The following is a 21,007-nucleotide window of genomic DNA, read 5'->3' on the forward strand; positions in this document are numbered from 1 at the left end:
AAGTTTGAGTTTTATTGGCAACACAAACAAGACATTACCCGATACTGGATTCCTTGGAGATGTCATTTTGTTGCCATGGTATCGAAAGTTTAAAAATCATGTGTGTGCGTCCTGATGAACACGGGTGGAAGGTGTGACTCTTCAGTGTCCGACTCTCCACAGAGCAATTATTCCTCCACTCGTGGACTTAATCAAAGAGCTGGACGTCACAGCGTATATCCTCCTCATCGTCTGATTTTACGCCGATGTGACAGCTTTGACAACATAACAGCAGCATACAGTCATTACTCTGTGAAAAGTTTGACCCGGTGTTGGCCCCGCTGATATTTGCTTGGACAGGAGGAGGAAATGGGATCATGTTGTTACCTCCTCATGGGTTACTGTGTGTTTTATAAATCTTCATGTTCAATATGAACCCTCTAATGTGAATGTTTGGATTGTTTTTGTGCAGCTGGTTGTTTTTATCAGACGGTAAAAATGTGCCTGATGAGCAGGAAGACAGAAAAAAGGAAAGACACGAGAGGACTCAAGATGAAATCATAACTATAAAATGGAGCAGGAAAAGTTTAAAAAATAAGGAAAATAAATGTTTGGTGATCGAAATGTTCTTGAGAGAGACCCTAACCTGGTGGTATCTTACAATTAATCTGTCAATGCTGCTCATCAATAACGTTACTTTCCGATACCACTCTTCATTATTTGGTGTAAACTGTCTGGGGAGCATGTTAGAAATGGTTTGTTTCCTTAGTGAATCAACTAAAAGTCATTTTAAATTACAAATGTCTCCTTGAAACGTAAACTAAAAAATCTTTTGTGTGATGTCTTTATGTTTTCACCTTCAAAAAATCTAGCCGCAGCTTCTGAATCCAAACTTGTTCATTAGACTCTTCAACAGAAAACAAACAGTAGGCTATGATTAAGTGATGGTCTGCTGTTTTTGCTGACAGCAGCACTTATGGAAAGTTGTGCATTAAACAAAAGGGAATATCAACAGGAGCAACAATGAGCTCAACGTTCATTTTGGTACTGACCCATCATGTACTGGTACCAAAGAAAATACCAGTTCTCCGTACCCATCTCTACTGTTTAATGACATTGACCAACAGGTTAACATAGAGTGTGTATGCACATGGACGTAGTCTCTGTGACATCACCCATTGGTTACTCTGGAGGAATTTTGAGGCCCAATGATGGCGGTTGCCATATTGGAAAATGGTTTCCTTGCTTTCAGCCTTAGAAACAGACAAAGCAGTCGAGATGAGATGGGACACACGCCTCCTTGCATTGTTGCTTAGGGCCACGCCCCTAATTATGCATAACTCTTATCCTTCATGAAATCAAAGCCAATAAAGACATCAACTATTCTGACCAAATTCACTTTATGACCACCAGGCTGTAAACATGTTATTTCTGCTGTCAAAACGGACATTGTCATATTGGTGTGTATGCACGTTGTGGGGCTTTCAAAGCCAGCCTCAAGTGGACACTCAAGGAACTGCAGTTTATTTTTTTTGCACTTCTCTATTGCCTTAATTTTCCGCAAGTCGTGAAAAAAAAAAAAAAAAAAACTCAGCTCTGTCCAGTTTAGTATGTCGACTTTGTGGCCAAAGTTTTGAGGAGCCACTGAATTGGACAGCAGAGAGAAACCAATCAGAACTGTTAAACCATATTCGTCGAATTTCAAGAGCCGTTTTTTATTGATGCCTTGACAGACTGCCTCTCTGTGGTGTCTTTCACAAGCTTTGGTTTGGGGACTAAACTACTTAGCGCTGCTTTGCACAGGCTTTCATCTTTTTAAAGACCACACACCCAATTACATAAAAGGCCCTGTAAAAACGACTTTTTCTAATAAATTAGCTCAGCAAACTGTAATCATGTGGTCTGGGTTTTTTTTTTTTTTTTTTTTAAGTTTGCTCAGTGAGACCTAACTTTAATAGTGATATGTGGTGGGTCATTTGGATTTGTGGGAAGAACCCATTCCCACTGTGTGGTCTCTTAAGGACAGAATGTGGGAGGGGGGCGGATTGGCCATGCCTGGATAATCTAAGCCGCTCTTTTTTTTTTTTTTGTGAGAACTTTTGGGTAGAAGAAAAGGGAAAGAGGTTACAGAGGGGACTTTAATCTATCCCTGAAACAATACATTCTCAGCATCTCCATTTCAGACTTAAGCAAAAGAAGGACATGGCGCCTACATTTTGAAGGCTCAGCTCACCCCGTCACCCCTCATACCCCTCAGACCCACCTGTCCTCCTTTATTCACTAACCTCTCCTTTGTGTCTGATTGCTCTGGAAATAGTTGTAATTAGTTAAATCTCGCCTGTCCGAGTCATTCAGTCAGGGGCATGGGCGCTCGGGTTGCGATGGCGGCAGTCTAGTTCAAGAGATGTGCCTGACTGGTTTTGGCGCTCCCCACTGACTGGTTAATTGGATCTTCACACACTGGGCAACGGCACGGAGGAAGTGGAGGGGCTGGCACACGGTCTCCTAGTAATCAAACATGTCAGAGAGATTAGACCCCCGATGCCCCGTCTCACCTGCGTCTCTGATGGTATCAGCCTCAGCTTGGCCGCTCTGTGAGTGGTCTCACAATGCTCGACTTACCACCTCAGTAACAGCTTGAAGCAGTCATCGTCACACTGAGAGTCTGGCTGAGATTAAAGAAGTCGTATTTATTTCTCATGCAGGAATGAAGTTGACAGATTTACCTGTTCATGGTTAGCAAAAATTGCAAGAAAACTACTGCACTCGGTCTAAATTGCATGAATACACTGACATGCTGCTAACATATTTCTGCATTTTAGCCAGGAGTCTCATCTCTCCTGGCTCCTCTTGGGTCTGTTTGCAAGAGATGCAACTTTTGTGTCTTCATGAGACGGCAAAAGAACTCGAGATTTGTTAATTTTTGCATTGGCGACATTTCATTGCCGAAACGTTCACAATGGTTTTGTGCATTTTAGAGAAGTATGCATGAGTTTTTTGTTGTTGCAATTTTGGTAACTAAAGAAAGAAGTTCCTTCATTTTATAAAGTTAAGATATGGCAATGTCACTTTTTCCAATTTGCCCTCCGTGCATTGGACTTAAATTTGTATGCCCTGGTATCAAAACAGGTTTTTGTTTGATATTTTGTAGTATTGAATCTAAAACATTTCTCTTATGTGCTGAATTGGTGATTGACGGGAAAAGGGTCACTTGGTTTTACCCTCAGTCTCAGTGCACCGTTTCCCGAGTTGTCTTGAATACTTTGAAAGCCATGGTTCTGATTTTTCATTTTTTTTTTCATGTCTTGAATACACATTTTTTGATTTATTCCGGAAACAGTTAAGAAAGTTTATACTGTTATCATGATTTTGTTTTACAGATATACATTGATGGCTGAAGGTGCGGGAGGAAGTCGAGACGCAGCAAACCCCTGGCTGATCAACGAGACGGACGAGACCAGAGGGCTGGGCTTTGGAGAGATCAAACAGCATCAACAAAGAATCATTGAAGGTAAATACACATTAATGAGATTCTTTATATATTTTGCTTTTCTGACTTCGTGGTGGCAGCTGCCCTGTGGGACACCAAACAGACTGGTGAGGTTTTCAAAGTCACCTCTGACCTTTATTTAAATAACATTATGTTGAGTTGTCTTTCATGATTTTCTCTTGAAATTAGTATAAAGATACATTCATACACAGCAACAGTCCCTTAAGTGGTGCGCACTCGATCAAAGATTAATCATCATCCTGATTGTGGCTTTCCCACAATTAAAGGAGCGATATGTAACTCTGACATCTAGTGCTTAAAACGGGTACTGCAGTCCAAATTCTAAACATTGTAGAGAGCTGTCCCCCCCCGCCCCCTCCTCTCTAGAGTCGATGCTCACTCAGGTCACCATGTGGTGGACTCTGAAGCTTCAGTGTTTATCCAGCTCTGCATGGGTCTGTAAACCTTTCTGTGTTCTAACCTCTCTCCATTTTTCAAAAGCATCTCCAATATTGATCCTAGTTTGAGCACGTTTCTGCTCGTGGAGCTTATTAGAAACATGCAGAGGCTTTTTAGGTCGGGTACAATCACTTCTATCTGAACCACTTCCCTTGACTGCTTCCATCACTGCAACACCTGTTGACCTGATAACTGCTCTCATATCTGACAAACCGAGGGGCTTCCAAAACGGCCTTGTGGGGGTCGCCTTAAAAGCGCCTACCTTCTCTGGTCCAAACAAATCCAGAGCATTCAGGACCAGAATCTAAAGTTAGGAGGACATACTGGCCCCGCAGGGGGACTAATATGGACTAATATGCTGATTTATGCTAACATGTTGATTATTATAGTTCACCACTTTAAACTTTCCCTGATTGGTTCTGTCGTGACATGAACCTCTAGTCCACATCTGACACTAGACTGCTGTGTCTCCATTACGGCTCTGCTTATTGTCAAATGGGGATCAGAGATTCCTGCTTCGACAGTCAAAACCAAACCACATGGAGGTTTCTTGTCCCCCTTGGGATATCTGGTCGAGTTGGGTAATGTGGAGCTTCTGAACGTGCGGTCATAAGAAAATCCTGTGGTAAAGAGTGTCAAAACCTACAGAGGCCGAATCTGTTCTTTAGTTTACTATTTTTCTTTCCTCTCCTGTTCTTTACTTTTTTTTTCAGCCTCGCCGTTTCCTCCTCACTCTCGGCCTGCTGCACTTATAATAACAGGAGTGAGGCTGAGTGGGGTAAAGTACTGAATGACTCACATGTGGCACCCTGAGCTGCGAGCTGGACCCCAACAGCCTGTCATTCCCTTTTTACTGAATAGTTGCCTCATTAAATCACACATTCAGTAAACTGTTACAGCTTCCTTCTTCTTTCCAGACGGGATCGAAGGATTTCTTCATTGTTCGTCTTATAACTTGGCGTTATTGGACATACCACAGATTACTCTGCATATATGATACCCCTTTTTGATCTGTGTTGTCTCGGGCATTGCTTAATCCTGGAGCTCTCTTAGAGAATGTTTCCTTTTTTTGTCTGTGGCCACATTTACACGACAACGATTCTAGCTGGAAACCCGAACCTTTTGTTTTGTCTTTGCTTTTGTTTTAACAACAACTCCTTGTTGGGTGCAAGCTCTGAAAAACTGCACAGTTTTCCTTCGCCTTAAATTGGAAATATGCTGTTTTTCTGAAAACTGAGACTTCAGGCACATTCGGTTCCAGGTATTAGCCATGTGCGAGAAGTTCAGTTACAACCACAATGGTGGACCCCCAGGTTCTGTTTGTGCTGGTTGTTCCCAGTCAACATTCCCTGAAACGTACTCGCTTTGTAGTTCAGGGTCACTTGGAGTAGCATCTACACCTTGCCTGGTTCCAAGAGCCTGGGAAGTCACATGCACTCCCATTATAAAAAAGCTGTTTCTACAGCAGAATGTTCATAGAAAAGAAATGGGTCTGATTAGTAATTTTTTATAACAACGCATCCTTTTTGATTTTATGAATGATACGTGTTATCCATAGTTAGGTGCGTAGCTGACATGATTGACAGGTGGGCGTGATGTAACATTTTGTCAGGGGTCTTAAAACCCGCCTCAGCTCTCAGCCTGTCGTTAAAGTTAGACTGAGACAGGATTTCCAACATGGAGGCTGCTGCTGATGAGCCTCCAGAGCCCCCTGCAGGAACAGATGAGTGACGTCACTCAGGCTTCAAACATTCATATTTACAGTCTATGTGAACAACTCACGGCTCTGTAGAAGGAACATTATGTTTGCAAGTTCCTCTTGTTTTACAAGGAAGTCACACCGCCAACTACTGGCCTGGCATGTACACTACAGCGCTTCGAGTTGCTTTTTGCAGATCTGTGTGTTTTTCATCCGAATGCTGAACTTTTTAAAACCAAAAAAAAAACATTTCAGTTCAATTACGGTAAGTTAGCGTCCTTGCGCTCCAGCCTATAGTGAGGTTGTCAACATTTATATACTTTTTCGACACCTCTTGTTTTGGTATTGAAGATTTGTACTTGTATCCTATCGACATTTATGATTCTGGTATAGTGAGAAACTCTAGTTTATTATATTATTAATGTTTCTTTCCTCTCTCTTCACAGCTCAGGATGCGGGCTTGGACGCACTAGCCGCCGTCATCAGCCGGCAAAAGATGATGGGCCAGGAGATTGGCAACGAGCTGGATGAACAGAATGGTAGAGTTAAAAACTGGCATGTGTGTCCCGTACATGTTCGTCAGGAAAAAAAAATTCCAGACACATTACACACAGGGCAGTATAAAAGCAGACGCCCTCGCACGTCCACTGTCAGAGAAACTGACCTCACATTCAGGTCAGGACGTCTGTGACCTCTCTCTCTTTCTCTCTCTCTCTCTCTCTCTCTCTCTCCCTTTTTTTCTTACTTAAAAAAAACCCCAAAAACAATCTGAAGAGTTTTGGTTTCTGGAATCAGATCTGCTCAGAGATAATGGTGCTTTTTGGGTTATTTTGGGCCTCTCATCAGAGCATAAAAAGCTTTCATCACAGGTACAACACGCCCGGCGGAGCGGAGTACATTACCTCAGACTGGTGCTACTTGACACTCAGGACTTTGGGATGATCATCTCTCAACTGGGTGAACAATTAGATCCATTAATGCATCACTTTCACCAGCCCAAAGCAGTTAGCAGAGTGTCACCTTACAAAGAGGATGTACACATGTAGTCCTATCCTTTTTTAAATTAAATCAAGACCACTATTTCCAATGTTCACACTGAGGACACGTAAACATGTGTGTTAGCATCTTCTCTGACAAGCTTGGGAGAGAGATTCCCAGGTCAGAAACTGGAGAGTGGAGTGGATATTTTCGCCCACAGCGATCACTCAGGAGTGTTAAAGATGAACGACTCTGTGGAGAGGGGTTTGGTGTCTTTGTCAAAGACTTTTTGATCGGAGTGGGTTCATCTTCTGTTTTTGGGGAGCCCATTGTGAACATTTTTTCGCCATCCCTCTGCAAAGGCCTTTTGGTTTCTTTTTTTAGATTTATTTTTGGGCTTTTTGTGCCTTTAATTGAGAGATAGGACAGTGGATAGAGTCGGAAACCAGGGAGAGAGAGAGAGTGGGGAATGACATGCAGGAAAGGAGCCACCGATCTCATCCTAAACCGTCGATGTTGGCGGGGTCGTTGGCGTGTTGAATGAAGCAGCAGTGACCCCCCTAGTCCATTCAGGCGTCTCTGCTCGTCAACATAGTGGGAGAGAAACTGTGTATGTATGTGTTTCAATGTAGAAAGTCCAGTTAACACCAGTGCTTGTTTGCTTCAACTGCCATCGCACTAATCTCATGAAAACAAAGATGTTTCAGCAGGGAGCACAGCGCTGTGTGTGTGTGTGCATGTCTGACTGTGTGTGTATGTGAATCCCCCACTGTGCTGTGTTTCTGCATTACAAAACACAGCATGAATTCACAGACTTGAACACCAATATTACGCCGTCACAGAATCGATATGAACGTACAAAGACGTGATGACTGCTGAGCTTATTAACGGCATTTTTGCGCAAAAACAAAGCAGTCTGAAAAGGGCTACTGTCTCTCTCTCTCTCTCTCTCTCTCTCTCTCTCTCTCTCTCTCTCTCTCTCTCTCAGCAAAGGCAGATATTGTCTGTTTCTTCCCTGATGACCGTCTTGCAGTCAGAAAAAGAAGGCGTTTAAAGTATTCTGTAATATCCTGTCTGAACAGTTCTACCCAGACAAGTTCAGAAGTTGTATAACTGAGGGATCTTGGCGCGGAAAACAAACGACCTTCCCTTTCTGCTGGGAAGAGTTGTCAGATGTTTGGTGGACTCTGATGGGATAAGCAAAGAGAGAGGAAAAAAAAGAAATATGATTGTTGGATGCCGCTCTCCTGATACTGCTCTCTCTCTCTCTCTAAAGCTGCAACATGTCATTGTTTCCACTGATATGAACCTGATCGGCTGATGAGGGACATGTAAGGGAGCATTACACCAGTTTTCCTGCAGACGGCAAATCACTTTGGCCCGGGGAACAATGACTTCTTGTCACAACTTTTTGTGTTACCACCCAACATGAAACCTCAATGTTCATTTGATGCGAGCCAAAATCTCAACTTCTGCGACTTTAAATGATCTCTGCCACGTGTGAGTGTCGTGAAAACCTTGTGATTTTAAAATGAAAACTGAACAAATAAGATGAAAACCAGCACACCTTTTTTTTTTAGTAAGGAAGTCATTTTGTTTGGCATCACTGTTTGCTTTTTTAATGCTCAGTTTTGTACCCAGCATGCTCGTGTATTTATTACAACAAATATCTTGTTGCATACCGGTCCCTGTGTTCATGCGGTCGGCTGATAAATCAGAGAAATAGACTTTCCACATGGATCTTCCTCCACAATTTACGGCCCGAGCTTCAGCGTCATGTGGCCCGCTGACATCCGACGATGATTCACAGGGCCCTCTAGGGTTCTCGGGCCTACCTGTGTTTCTTTCCTTTGTGCTGCTCGCCTGTCTCTCAACACACTCCCTGTTCTCTGATTCCTCTTTACAACAGTCCTTTATTTTATAACCTACATGTTCCATTTCTCTGTGTCTCCTCTGAATCCTCTCTCGCTGAGTAATGGGAGATTCCCTCTTTTCTTACTCTCTGGCAGGGTGCGGGGAATGAGGATTCATCGTGCATGCAGATGTTGATTGTTACGCTACATACATGTGACTGTTCGTCCGCTATTTTTGGATTCTTGGGCGTTACATTACATCTACATTCAAAATGTGGTCTGCACGCGACGCCAGCGAGCGTCAGAGAAAAAATCAGCCTGAATCTATTTCCTCCTATTGGACTATCCTAACTGCCTGTGAGCGACGCAGCGCCTTGTTTGGAGTGTAGCTTTTACATGCTTGAGCTTTATATTTTGATACTAAAATCTGCAGATATGGGGAGCTCGTGGTGCAGTGGTTAGTGCGCGCACCACATGTATGGAGGCTGTAGCCCTCCAACTCTATCCACTGTCCTGTCTCTACATTAAATGCACAAAAAGCCAAAAAAAATAAACCTTTAAAATCTGCAGATATTCTACGCCATCATTTCTTAATTTGACCCAGTAAGTGGAATATGAAAAATAAAAAAATGTTTTCTGGGTAAGTACTTCTACTACTACTTCCAAGTATTTGATCTCAACCTAAAAAGTAATGGGCTAGTTCAATGTGTTTGTGGAGTGAAATGGATTTAAATGAGAAAGCAGGGGAACGGGCATGCTTCTTGTTGAAGTGGACAGTTGGCGGGTAACCTTGGCGTCCGACCGTCTCTCTGTCTTGTAGGGTTCCTTTCCCCCCCCTGATCACTGTACTGGAGCGGTGTTTTCCTATAAATAGATTAAGCTCTTTGTAGTTTGGCTGCTCCTCGTCTAGCTCATGACCCAAGTGCAGTGGAGGTTGCAGTCATTTCCTTTAAGGGAAACAAATCCAGCTGAGGTCAGCAAGGAAGACGACCCCTTTTTTCAGAGGTTTAGAGATGAACCCAAGGCCCCTGAGTTCCCCCCCTCCCCCTCCCCCCGTCATATCTTAACTGAGTCAGAATGGACTGAAATATAGAAAACGAGTAAGCAGACAGATTACCTCAATCCCAGTCTGTGCTTTATGGCTCATAATATTAATTCATTGCATGCTGAACACTTTCCTCATTTTGCTTGCCAGTCATAACAAAACGAGAATCTCAGTCGTTATTTTTAGTGTGTTCAAATGAGTCACAACGATGTGCCGTCATCTCGTGTTTTCATATTTCTAACGTGACTTCTTTAGCGACCATTGGTATAATATATTTTCATTTCCAATCCAAATGATGCAGAAGATTGTCCGTCGCACACCGACTGGAATGACTTGCATCAGCCCAGCAGTAGTCTCCCATCCCAACGAGAAACATCAACATTCATTTCACTTTATTAGTGTGGATATTTCTCCGAGTGTGGCCGGGACCAGTGACGTCAGTCCAAAGTCAATATCCTGAATTTGATAGTGACAGACAGTGGCTAGCTTGTTCAAGTTAATCCTTTTTGAAAGGGATTGCAAAGGTTTGTGTCGGTCTCACTTGTATATCGTCTACCGCTGTGAGGAGAATATGTAAACAGCCAGGTCAGGAGAATCTCCAGAAAGGATCTAGATATTTTCAGGAGTGCATACATGAAAACGGCTTTAAATTCTCACCTCCATGGTCTCCAATGCCTCATCCCTTTACCCCCCGCTTTTTGGTCATTGTTTTTTGGGTTGCTTGGTGTTGCCATGCACCTCCAATCTCGACTGAGATCAAACTAATAGCAACAAGAGAGAAGCAGACCATCATCTTTGATTGAGACCTTCTGGAACAGATTTAAGGTAGAAAGAGGAGTGGGGGGGGGTTCTCTCTGAGGTTCTGCAGAATGTCTGACCACATGTGCACTTGTGTGTTGTCTGAAACTGTAAAAAGTGTTAAGATAAAGTGTATTGTTGCTTTCACACATGCAGAAAACTCCTGAAATGTTCCTAAAGTTTTCAAGGTGAGCTTTCAACCCTGTATTTACCTGAAATTGGGAGGGGTTGATGGCGTTCATACCCTGGGACGGTGCATAACCATAGACTGTGTGCACGAACTCTGAAGCACTGATATACTTGGATGATGTGTGATAGTCTCAACATTTTGAGAACAGCAAGTCAGGAACTTGAGACTGCTGATTTAGAGATATTTTTGGGCCATTTTGCCTTTATTAGATTGGACAGCTGAAGAGAGATAAGAAATGTTGGGAGTAGAGAGTGGGGGGATGACATGCAGCAAAGGGCAGAGATTTGATTCGAACCCACGGCCGCTTCACATTGGACTATAGCCTCTGTAAATGGTGCACGCGTCATAACCGCTAGGCTATCACTGTCCCAGACTCACGACTGCTTATGTGAAAATGGCTTTTGTGCTTTTATACATGCATGAAAACTCTGGAATGTTCTCCAAAATGTTCAAAGTGAGCTGCATGTGTGAACACAAATGGCTCAGTTTTTTAACCCCGTATTTACCTGGAATTTTTCCTGTTTTCCTGTTTGTGAAGTTGAGGTGAGAGCACATCAGGAAATATTCATGAACAATTAACCGCAAGCGATTATATAACCGACCCTTAGCAAAGAAAATAATCATCTATTTCTTCATGATAAATGTATTAATAGCCCTGGAACCGCCAGCGGGGGCAGTAAGGAGCGAAAGGTGTCATTGCAATAAGCAACATTTTTATTGCAACTTTTATATTTGTGGTGCAGCACTTTCCATATGTTGTTTCCATTATCATGCGCGTTCTCACTGAGGGATGTGATGTGTCATTCGTGGATCCCTTTAGCAGAGCACATGTGTAGCTGTTGCAGTGACTCAGTTATGACCTTTTTGGTAATGGGAGTGTTTTTGAAGCACTTTGTCACCCAGCCTGATTATTCCTCAGGTTATGTTCCAAGTGCTCTGTCTAGTAGTCCGCCAGCCGCTAAAGAAATAGAATAGGCTTTGCTGGAATGATGGACTGGCTAATAATTAGATCACTGATGGGATTTTGCGTCAGTATGCATACGACCCAGGTTGGACAGCGCTAATGACTTCCAAATAAACAGCAGAGTGAAAGGAGAGAGGCACTAACCGCTGCAGCTCAGTGACATCAGCGCGCTGCCACAGAGAACCTCGCTGCCTGCTTCTGCTTTTAGAAACAGCTCGGCGAGCAAATAAACCATGCTAATGATGGCAACTCGGCACAGAGCCGGTGTGGTGAAAGTTGTGGATTGATTTATTGTTTGATTCGCTTCGTCTAACGGGCTAGCCTGGTTGTAGTGAGTAGTGTTTTCCAGACGTTCGTGGATATGCAGAGAGACATGATGAGATGTTCAAAAAGAGTTTTGTCATCAGAGGAATGTCGAGCGTGCAATGAGCCGCGAAACATCTCATCAATCTGTGTGACCACCAGATTGGCTGACTGGTGTTTTGTCTTTATGAACTATTGGGAACTTAAAAGATGAAGGACGGATGACATGCCCACACTTTCACAGTGGTTGGTCTCATTTTTCACAAGCTAACTACAGGCTTTGCTCGAAATGGTTACTGTTTGGTAAATCGCTCCGTCTTTAAGTGTATCTACATTATAATGAAAAGAAGTGTTGTGAGGCGGATTCTTAGCATTGTTGTTGCACCCCGTCCATGTGTTGAACAAAGACATTAAAGGCCTTGTGAGAACCCTTTTGTATTGATTATGGAAGCACTTGTGGAAGAGAGAAAGGATCTCTATCTGGCCTGAGTATACTGTTTGGTAGAAAGGTAAGAAAGAATCATATCAATAATGCTTCCTCGACTGTAAGTAGTCCTTTTTTTGGGGGGGGGGTGACGTACTGTAAAAAGAGCCAAAGGTCAGATTTTAACCCGGTTGCTTGCTTGATGACTGTAGCCTTCTTCATGGGTGAGAAAACTAACCACTAGTCCAACAGCGTCCCAGTGCAAAATCCTTCTGTCCCATGTCTTGCCTCGCTGATCGCTCCAGATGGGTGTTCACCAATGAGTCTGGTTCTGCTCGAGGTTTCTGCCTGTCAAAAGAAAGTTTTGCTTCCCAAATGTTTCCAATTGCTTGCTCATTGGTGGATTGTACAATATTTTTAAAGCAAACAGTCTAGATCTGCTTTTCATGTAAGATGTCATGAAACTTCTGTCGTGTTTCGGGATGTTCCTAGGCCACTAATTTCAACGTCTAATAGATGCATCAACTAAAATCAGAATAGTCGACTCTGGAAACAGTCAAAATCGAGCACGGTTTATTCAATAGGTTAAACATTGGTCTGCAAGTGTATTGTTAAATGCCGAGTATGGCTGACTTTAGCAGTGCTATCACCACCAACGTTGGCTCCTCCTTATAGGCTGTAATCATCTTTACCTCCATTATCCCAGCGGAGTCACCTTGTAGATTCAATTCACTGAATCCTATTTTGCAGAATGCCTGTGTGAAGTGCACGTTTTTGAATAAGTTTATCTGTCTACCCAGCCTCCCCACATATTTTTCTGCCACTTTCCCAGACCTACTTGATGATATCAGAATAATAAAACCATTAAATTGCATCTCATTGATTTTCTGAGCAGATAAATGGATAATGTAGTACATTACATTTCCAATTTGTGATACAGATATTGTGTTTTACATATATATCAGATGTCTAATAGCTTGTGGATATTAGGCTATAATATAGAGTATATAGGTTGAGTTTTATGGATTCTTTAAACATTAAACAACCAGACGGCAGATATCCTACATCAGTCGCTAACAATCTCATAAGGTGAACTGCTAAATTTGTACTTGAAAGCTTTATTTAGTGGGTTTTAGCCGTGGACGTGAGAAAGAACAGCGAAAAGCCAAATGAAGATGCACCGCAAGTCACCAGGCCAGACTCCTCTGAGACACATCCTAACCAGGAGACAATCAATCACGAGGTCCTGAAGTGCTTGTTTCTCTATCTATCCATCCCGGCATCCATCTCTGTCTGAGCTCTGTTGGTGTCACACTGATAGAGTTGTGGAGAAGTGGGGGGCTAACAATGACGCGAGGGACATCGAGTCACATCAATCTCCACCGAGTGATGAATAATCCGGTTCGGGGCTGGGCAAGGAAATTAACATTTTTGGATGCTGAAGAAAGATCTCAAGACACTTCATCAATCACGTCTTCTTTTGTTTCTGTCAGTGGCTTTATGCCCCTGCTTAACACCCAGAGAGTGGCGGTTAAAACTTTCATCGCAGTCTGTAATTGCAACCTGCTGGACCTTTAAAAAAAAAAGAAAAAAGTATTTGATGTCCCTTGTTGGTTTCACATGCATTTGCTTTGGAGTTAAAGATTGGTTTCTGCAGAGACTCTGTCCTCTGACTGGATTTTGACGTTTTTCTTTGTTTGGGTTGACTCGGGATGTCTCTGGACGGGGAGCTGGTGTGTTTCCCCCAGCCAATGAAGGCACTCCGGTGAGTCTAGGAATGGTGGATACAATTCAGCGATTGGACTCGGTTCAAACAAGCGATTACGACAGACGTGGCCGTAGCGCCAAAGAAGAGAAAATATAACCATAGAGAGGCGAAACACCAAGTGGATAAAGCTTGTTCCAAAATGAGGGTGAAACTTCTGTTAGCTTTCAACCTTGGACGCAGAGTTGGTCTTCTTCCTGTTGGACAGGAAGGTGACATACACCGGGGGTTAGCTTGTGTTAGCATGCGGTAGCTTGAAGTGTAGGTACAAGAAGTAAATGTACATACTGCGGTGAGTGTGCGCTTCTGAGAGCGATTAGCGATCGGGTGGAGGGGCCCAAATTAATTTTTGTGTTTTCAAGCTGCAAGGAACAATGCTACTGACTCTACCCTTAAGATAGATTGTATTCTTCAACATGGAGATAAAGTAGTCCTTTAAGGCATTGATTATAATAAACCTGACTCACTGTTTGTAGAGTGTTCATATTTCTTCTTAATCGATGAATAACAAGAAGGAGACCTTCACCATATCTGGTTTCCTCTGTCGTGCATTCTGCTCTAAAAGCATTAAGCGTTGTAGCAGGGTCATGGCTTTGATTTATCTCGATTTGGCGGCAGGTATTAGCTGGAAAAGGCCCCACATTAAAAAAGCCAGCGACGGAAATTCTCAAGACACAGGAGGTAGAGCTGTTATGAGAGAAGACGAATGGTGTATCGACTGGATTATGCCAAAACGTACCGTGTCATCTCAGTCCTACCTTATTGTCCCCCGAGTTGACAAATTAAAGTAAGCAGGCTTAGCAAATATGCAAAGCTACAGAACACATTGGATTGGCTTTTTTGTTACTGGGCTTGAGAGTAATGCGCCTAAGTTTACCATAATAGCATGCGTCACAGTGACTCATGTCTGGATGTTTCTCAGAACTGTTGTGTAAGGGATATATCGGTACATTAAGAACTATCCGCCCCCAAAGCACCATGGATCAAATGATCCTGACTCAGCATGTTTAAGGGAGCTAATGTTTCTTCAAAAGGCCTTAAAAAGTATTAAAAGTGCACCATTTACCCAAATTCATAAAATAATTTGACCTTCTCCTCTTTCAGGGCTTCCTTTCCTTCATCTTTGAGTGCAGCTGGGGTATTGGGGTATTGACCGTGTACCTGATAAGATGTTGAAGCATGTGACAGGTAGCCGTTTTTACTTTGAGATTTGCAAGAATCCCCCAATTTATGCTTTAAAGGTATCATTAGAGGTGAGGTACTTACAAGTCCCCCCCCCTCCCCTTTGATATCTTGAGATTCACAGCACACAGTGTGTTGCAGCGATGAGGTGTGGTCAGTCCTGCTCAGCTCATCTGCAGAACCCCGGATCACATCCAGATGTCCGACAACACGTCTGTGTAGAGACAGGGCGAGGTTGTTTCCCCTTCCCAACTCCCAACTCCATCCATCCTCCAACAAACACGCACAGCCACCATGCTGGCAGCAGCAAGCTTTTTCACAAACTATCAATCGTACATATTCCCTGAAAACGCACACGCTAGTAACAAAAGGGGGAAAAAACAAGATGGTATGATTTCACTGTTTCTCTCCTCACCGTCATCTTTGAAGCAGAGGATGAGATAACACTTGGAAACAAACACTTAATGAGCTGTGTGTGTTTTGGTCTAATATTGCTTTCAGTAATCTCTCTTCAACGACGTCAAAGTGGACATTAGAGGGCTCTTACTGGTATTATGGGCTTTACTAGGACTCTGATACTGTGTCCACATATGCTGCAAACAGAACAACCCCTATTTATCTGAAACTTGAATCCTTTTTTTGAGCAGTCTGACTAAGTCATCTCTCACACATCACTCTTTCACATCATTCAGCTGTTGTTTACAGTATTTTACTGTATTTTTAAGTTCCTGAATGAAACATGCGTCCTTTTTTTTTTTTAGATGTCTAGACCAGTGGTTCTCAACACACCACAGAATATTTAGCTCCTCAAGTACCACCATTACGACCAACATTGGAATACAGTAGTGTAGGGATATTTAACTACACATACAGTTGACACAGGAGGCCATTTTATTCCCGATATTGACCGCACACCACGCACTGCGTCCTAGGCTTATTCTCTTTGCCACTCCAAAATGAATCCAAACTTGATGTGACTGGAGTCAGATTTTCTTACTGTTTTGCATCGTGTGTTGCTAACGTAGCACCTGTGCTGGGTTCACTATCGTTGACTTCAGTTCCTGCTGTGCTGCTCGACGTATCCGCCGCACAATGTCCTACCGAGCCAGAAGTGCAAAAAAATTGTAAATTGTCATATTTGCACCCTCTGCTTGCTGTCGCAGCTTTTGGTTTGTACATTTTTATATATATAAAAAAATCTGAAACGCCCCCCAGTGGTACTCGTACCACAGTTTGAGAATTAGTGGTATAGACCATTTTGGTGTTCTGCACCATCTGGACCCCTGCTCAAGTCGATGGAATTGTCTGGCAGCAGAAGAAAAAGTTGTCTCACAGTGACAAGCTAACCCTTAGCAATGGGGTGAGGTTTCCTGACACCGTACTCACCGTTGAGTCAGAGGGTCAAGCATCCTGCTTAATCGCTTAAAGTTACAGAGGTTAGTCATCTTTGTATATCTTGTGGAAACGAAGCAGCGGGAGCAACTTAGGGTTAAGTGACTTTCCCAAGGACAAGTCGGACATGTATCTGCGTGAGCTAGGGATCGAACCCTCGACCTTTTGGTTGAGAAACGACTGACTCTACCAATGAGTCACAGCCGCCACAACTGTAATTATAACGCATCAAGCTAGTGTGCACCATCGCTAGGCTTCATGTTTTCTTCTCTAAAAGTAAATGACAACACTACTCCATGATGTCGTCAGTAAATGATTTTTTAACTGAATGACTGCTGGACTGTAACTGCTGCTCTTAAAAGGAATCATTCGGAAAATACTTCTCCATTACTGTTGAAGAGAATTACAGAGAATATCTTTACCATTGGCCATTTAGCACACGCCCACACACAGTCTACCAGTCAGCATTACCTCACTGGATTACCTGCTCAAGAGGAGGATGTTATGATTTCAGTGTATTTTGTTTGCACCGCCAAGCCACAGCTATGTTATGTTTTTTTTTGTTTGGGGGGGGAGGGGGAGCGTTGCCTAATACCTGCGGTATGTGTACAATTTAACGGCAAACTGATGTTGATACTGTGCTGTAATTCCTCCCCGGAGAGCTTTTGCGGGCAGATTGTCCAGGGGAAGCACATTAGCTGCAATGTGTCGGTGGTATTGGTGGTTGGGAACCTCTACAATTTGAGCTGCCAATTCCTTTGGCTCTGGGCAAAAGGATTCCCTGCCATTTAATGGTACCTTCCACTGACTCCGGCTTGGCCCCGCAGGTTCCTTTTGGCTAACGCATGTGACAGCGGGGAACAAATCTCCTCCTCTGTTTATTTAATTGCTAACCGCTCCGGTTTGGAGGCCGCGCTCAAAAGGGCCGACGAGCAGAGAGCTGCCTCGCGCTCCCCTCAGCCCTCGGGGTAGCACGGGTCATCCCACATAATGAGTGGAAGGACTTACTTTACCCGGTCTGCCTCAAACCAAAAACCAGCACGTGGTTCCCATTTAAGCACATTTGGGGAGGAAGATTGCACCTTCATCTGCCGGGCATTTTTATGTGTTTATGTATGTGTGCAAGTGCACATTTTTTACATCTGTTCTTCACAGCCCTCCACTCCACTGTGCGTGTTTGTGTGTGTGTGTGTGTTTTGAAGAGTATAAGTGCCTTGTCTGAGTGTGAGATCATTGTGTTTGTTCTTATAGTCTACACCACATGTCCAGCACATGTAGTCGGGTTGTGACTGGCACACGGGCCGTGTTTATATATCTGCATGAGGAGTTCAGAGGTCACCGTCCAGTCTGAGATGGGATGGAGTTTGCGGCAGTGGGCAAACACACACACAGTGCAAAAACAGGAGGGTGGGCTAACCTTTAGGATATACTGTGCACAAGACATTAAAGCAGGGGAGTCTGAGATTTTTGCATTGAGTACGGATGGGAGATGAAACCAATGAGAGAAAAAGAGTGCTCAGAGCAAACAAGACAGCTATGGTGCTTTTCACACATGCACAGAACTCCTGAAATTTTCAGGTATGAGCCGCAAAAGGACTAATTTTCATCCCGTCTTTACCTGGACTTTTTCTCACAGCCCTTGAGTGAATTTTGTATCTGTTGTCGTGGTGAGCTGATGTTTGAATCCCCCAATCCGATTGGAGGAACTTCATTCAGTCAGGGCCAAGTGCGAATTACAGTTTTGGTAAATTTTAGGGGTCGGCTGTCGTGAACCTTTCAGGAGCGCATGTGTGAAATCAGCTCTAGAAAAGATGCAAAAGAAGATTCTTGTCTCTGTGACAAACTTTGCTAATTAAACTGGCTGATTTGGTAGATACTTTTATCAAGTCTTTTTTGGAAATCAAGACTACACAAATGAGCTGAAAACAGTGAACAGACGGCAGATTAAATTGTATGTAAGGGAATCTCTTTGGGGCCCAGTTTTGTAAAGCTTGTGTGGACTTCGGTTGCAAACTCAATCGCCCCTCAGTGACAAAAATAGATTTTCCAATCCAATCACCTGCCTTAAAAACATGTTCCCCTAAAAAAACATCTATTGACCTGCTAAATCATGAAGAGAAAATGGTGCAAAAAAAGCTTAATTTGTTGCAAATTGACCGAAAAAGTATTTGGAACTAAACTGTAGACTGTATAAAACATTGACTTAAGCCGTTTTCACATGTGCACTCTGGACAATACCTTGATAATTAGGCACAAGTATAAGCTCTCTCTCGCTCTCCCTCATGCAGCACCTAGTGACCCCACTAGTGGGCAGTAGAGGCAGTGGCCACACACCAGTGAAACCATCCTCAGTGAAACTCTGTGTTTACACCTTCATACGGGAGTGATTCATGGCTGTGTGTGTGCTCCCTCTTCCGTGGGATAGATGTGTTATGGTGAAGGAGCGATCCAAGTTTTAGGGCGGGTGAAGACGGAGTCACAAGATCTCACACGGGATTTGTTAATTTGTTTAATTCCTCTGAGGAGGTTTCTTCTTCTCCTCAATTAATCAGCACCTTCTGTTTTTTTTGCTCATCAGCTGAAGGAGCTGGGTAATCACATGACAGCTGTAAAATGCAGCTGTTTCAGTGACTGCAGCTTGTACTGTAGTGTCATAGTTCATAGTTACAGTATGATGAAGAGGCTGTAGTCTGTGAGTGCGTCATTCATTCATGGTGTGTGTGGGGGTGTGTGTTTGAGTGCTACTAGGACTTCACTTACATGTGCAGCCAAGCGTATGCATGTGGTTCAGTCTAAGTGTCTGCGCATCCAGCCCTTTTTTTCAGAGCATGCGGTCGGGTTGCGTCACATTTCCTCTGTTTGCTTTATGCCTTGCACCACTCTTAGCTGTCCACAAGCTACGTGGGAGGCTGTTTCCTCAGGATGGGAAGTTGTTTCAGCCGCGCTGTTGGCCAAACATCGGCCCTGGACTCATTGAACGGAGTGCAATTTACCCAACATCCACCGCAAAGTCATGAAAGCTGTCTTTTTACGCATGCACTCTTGACTTACTTCAGGACAGCCGGCTCCTGAAATCTTCCTGAGTTACCTATTCACACGAGTCCCTCACAGCAGGACGTTTTATCTGTCAGATGGTGGGAGAGGCTCAGGAGGCAGGACATGACAAGAAAGATATGGAGTGTGATGGCAAGTTTTTAGCATTTAAATAAATCCTACATGTAATTGGATGTATCCCGATATCAAAACAGGATTGGTAAACAGCATACTGTTGAGCAAGAATGATTCTCCTGCCTCCTCCCTGCCTTGTTCACATATCAGCTCTAACCCTAACATAACGTAAACATGTGTATATCTATATCTTATCTATCTCTACAAATCGAACATAGATAAAAGATATCGGCCGATTTATCGGTATAAGACTTTTTAAATCCCCCAATATCAGTATTGGTCCCAAAAATCCCATATCGGTCTGGCTCTAATAAACAGACATAAAAATACTTGAATTTCTCAGTAGTGAGTTTCAGGTGTCTTTTTTGACCAGTTAGTTTTTCATCACATTTCTATGAAACTACTTCTCAGGTGAGAGTTCTCCATCAGAAGTTGCTCTCAGTAGATCTTTGAGCTACAGGTTCATATTGAAATAGTTTTCAAAATCCACAAACTTAGCATTGATCACACCGTATCTAAGATTTTTTCCTGACTGGACAACAACTCTGTGAAGTTTCATATTCAGCATCCCCCACTGATCTCTGGCAGATAAACATCAGCTGGCTCTGAACTTTCTTTTCCACATTAAAACGCGTCGACAGTTGTGTGCCGCTCTGTTCTGCTTCTGTTCTCTCTCTGAACAGCCATGTGGCTAAACATTAGAGAGATGACTCATCTTCAGTTCGGGACACAAATGTTTGTCGGAAGCGCCTCACATCCGGGAAGTGTGTGTGTGTGTGTGTGTGTGTGTGTGGGTGACTTCCTCCATTAGCGTGCCTGCCTGTGTGATGATCATAGATGTGTGTATACTCGTGTGTTTGTGTCAGCGTCTGCGCATGGAAGCATATGCGTCTCCATGCGTGTGAGTGAATTATGAGTGAAACAGGGTCTGGCATGGAGATCAAAGTCCTCCATAACTCCTCAGTCAGTCATTCAGAACAGCCAGCGAGCCAGCGAGCCAGCGTACTGCCAGGAAGCTCCGCTCACTACAGGGGATGTTGAGTTATTAGACTCAGATCATTTCAATTAGCAGAGTTGTTCAGTTAGTGAGAAGTTTCTCTGCCTGTTTACTTGTTTCCAAAGACAACCAATAAGAAATGTTCCTGAAAAACATGAGGACGCATCGAGTACAGAATGAAGTGATGAATCCAAATCTGCAGTGTCATACTGGTCAGGATTTTTAAAAACTGATTCATGATACAAATTTTTTTTCTTATCAATCAATGCATTTTTTTTCCTGTCGCCCCAAATCAAAGCAAAAATAATTTCACAACACTAT

The 21,007-nt window shown here is 43.2% G+C and overlaps 1 protein-coding gene across 1 annotated transcript in view; it reads left to right on the forward strand.

Annotated features, from left to right (window-relative positions):
* stx8 (syntaxin 8) overlaps positions 1-21,007 on the forward strand; it is a 46,353-nt gene that overhangs the window by 4,238 nt on the left and 21,108 nt on the right. The window contains exons 5-6 of the mRNA XM_020654155.3: positions 3,360-3,490; positions 6,074-6,166. Of these exons, the coding sequence (XP_020509811.1) occupies positions 3,360-3,490; positions 6,074-6,166 (224 nt within the window). The remainder of the gene's footprint in view (positions 1-3,359; positions 3,491-6,073; positions 6,167-21,007) is intronic.

The sequence above is a fragment of the Labrus bergylta genome, chromosome 1 (genome assembly GCF_963930695.1).
Source record: "Labrus bergylta chromosome 1, fLabBer1.1, whole genome shotgun sequence".
In the NCBI taxonomy this organism is placed as follows: domain Eukaryota; kingdom Metazoa; phylum Chordata; class Actinopteri; order Labriformes; family Labridae; genus Labrus; species Labrus bergylta.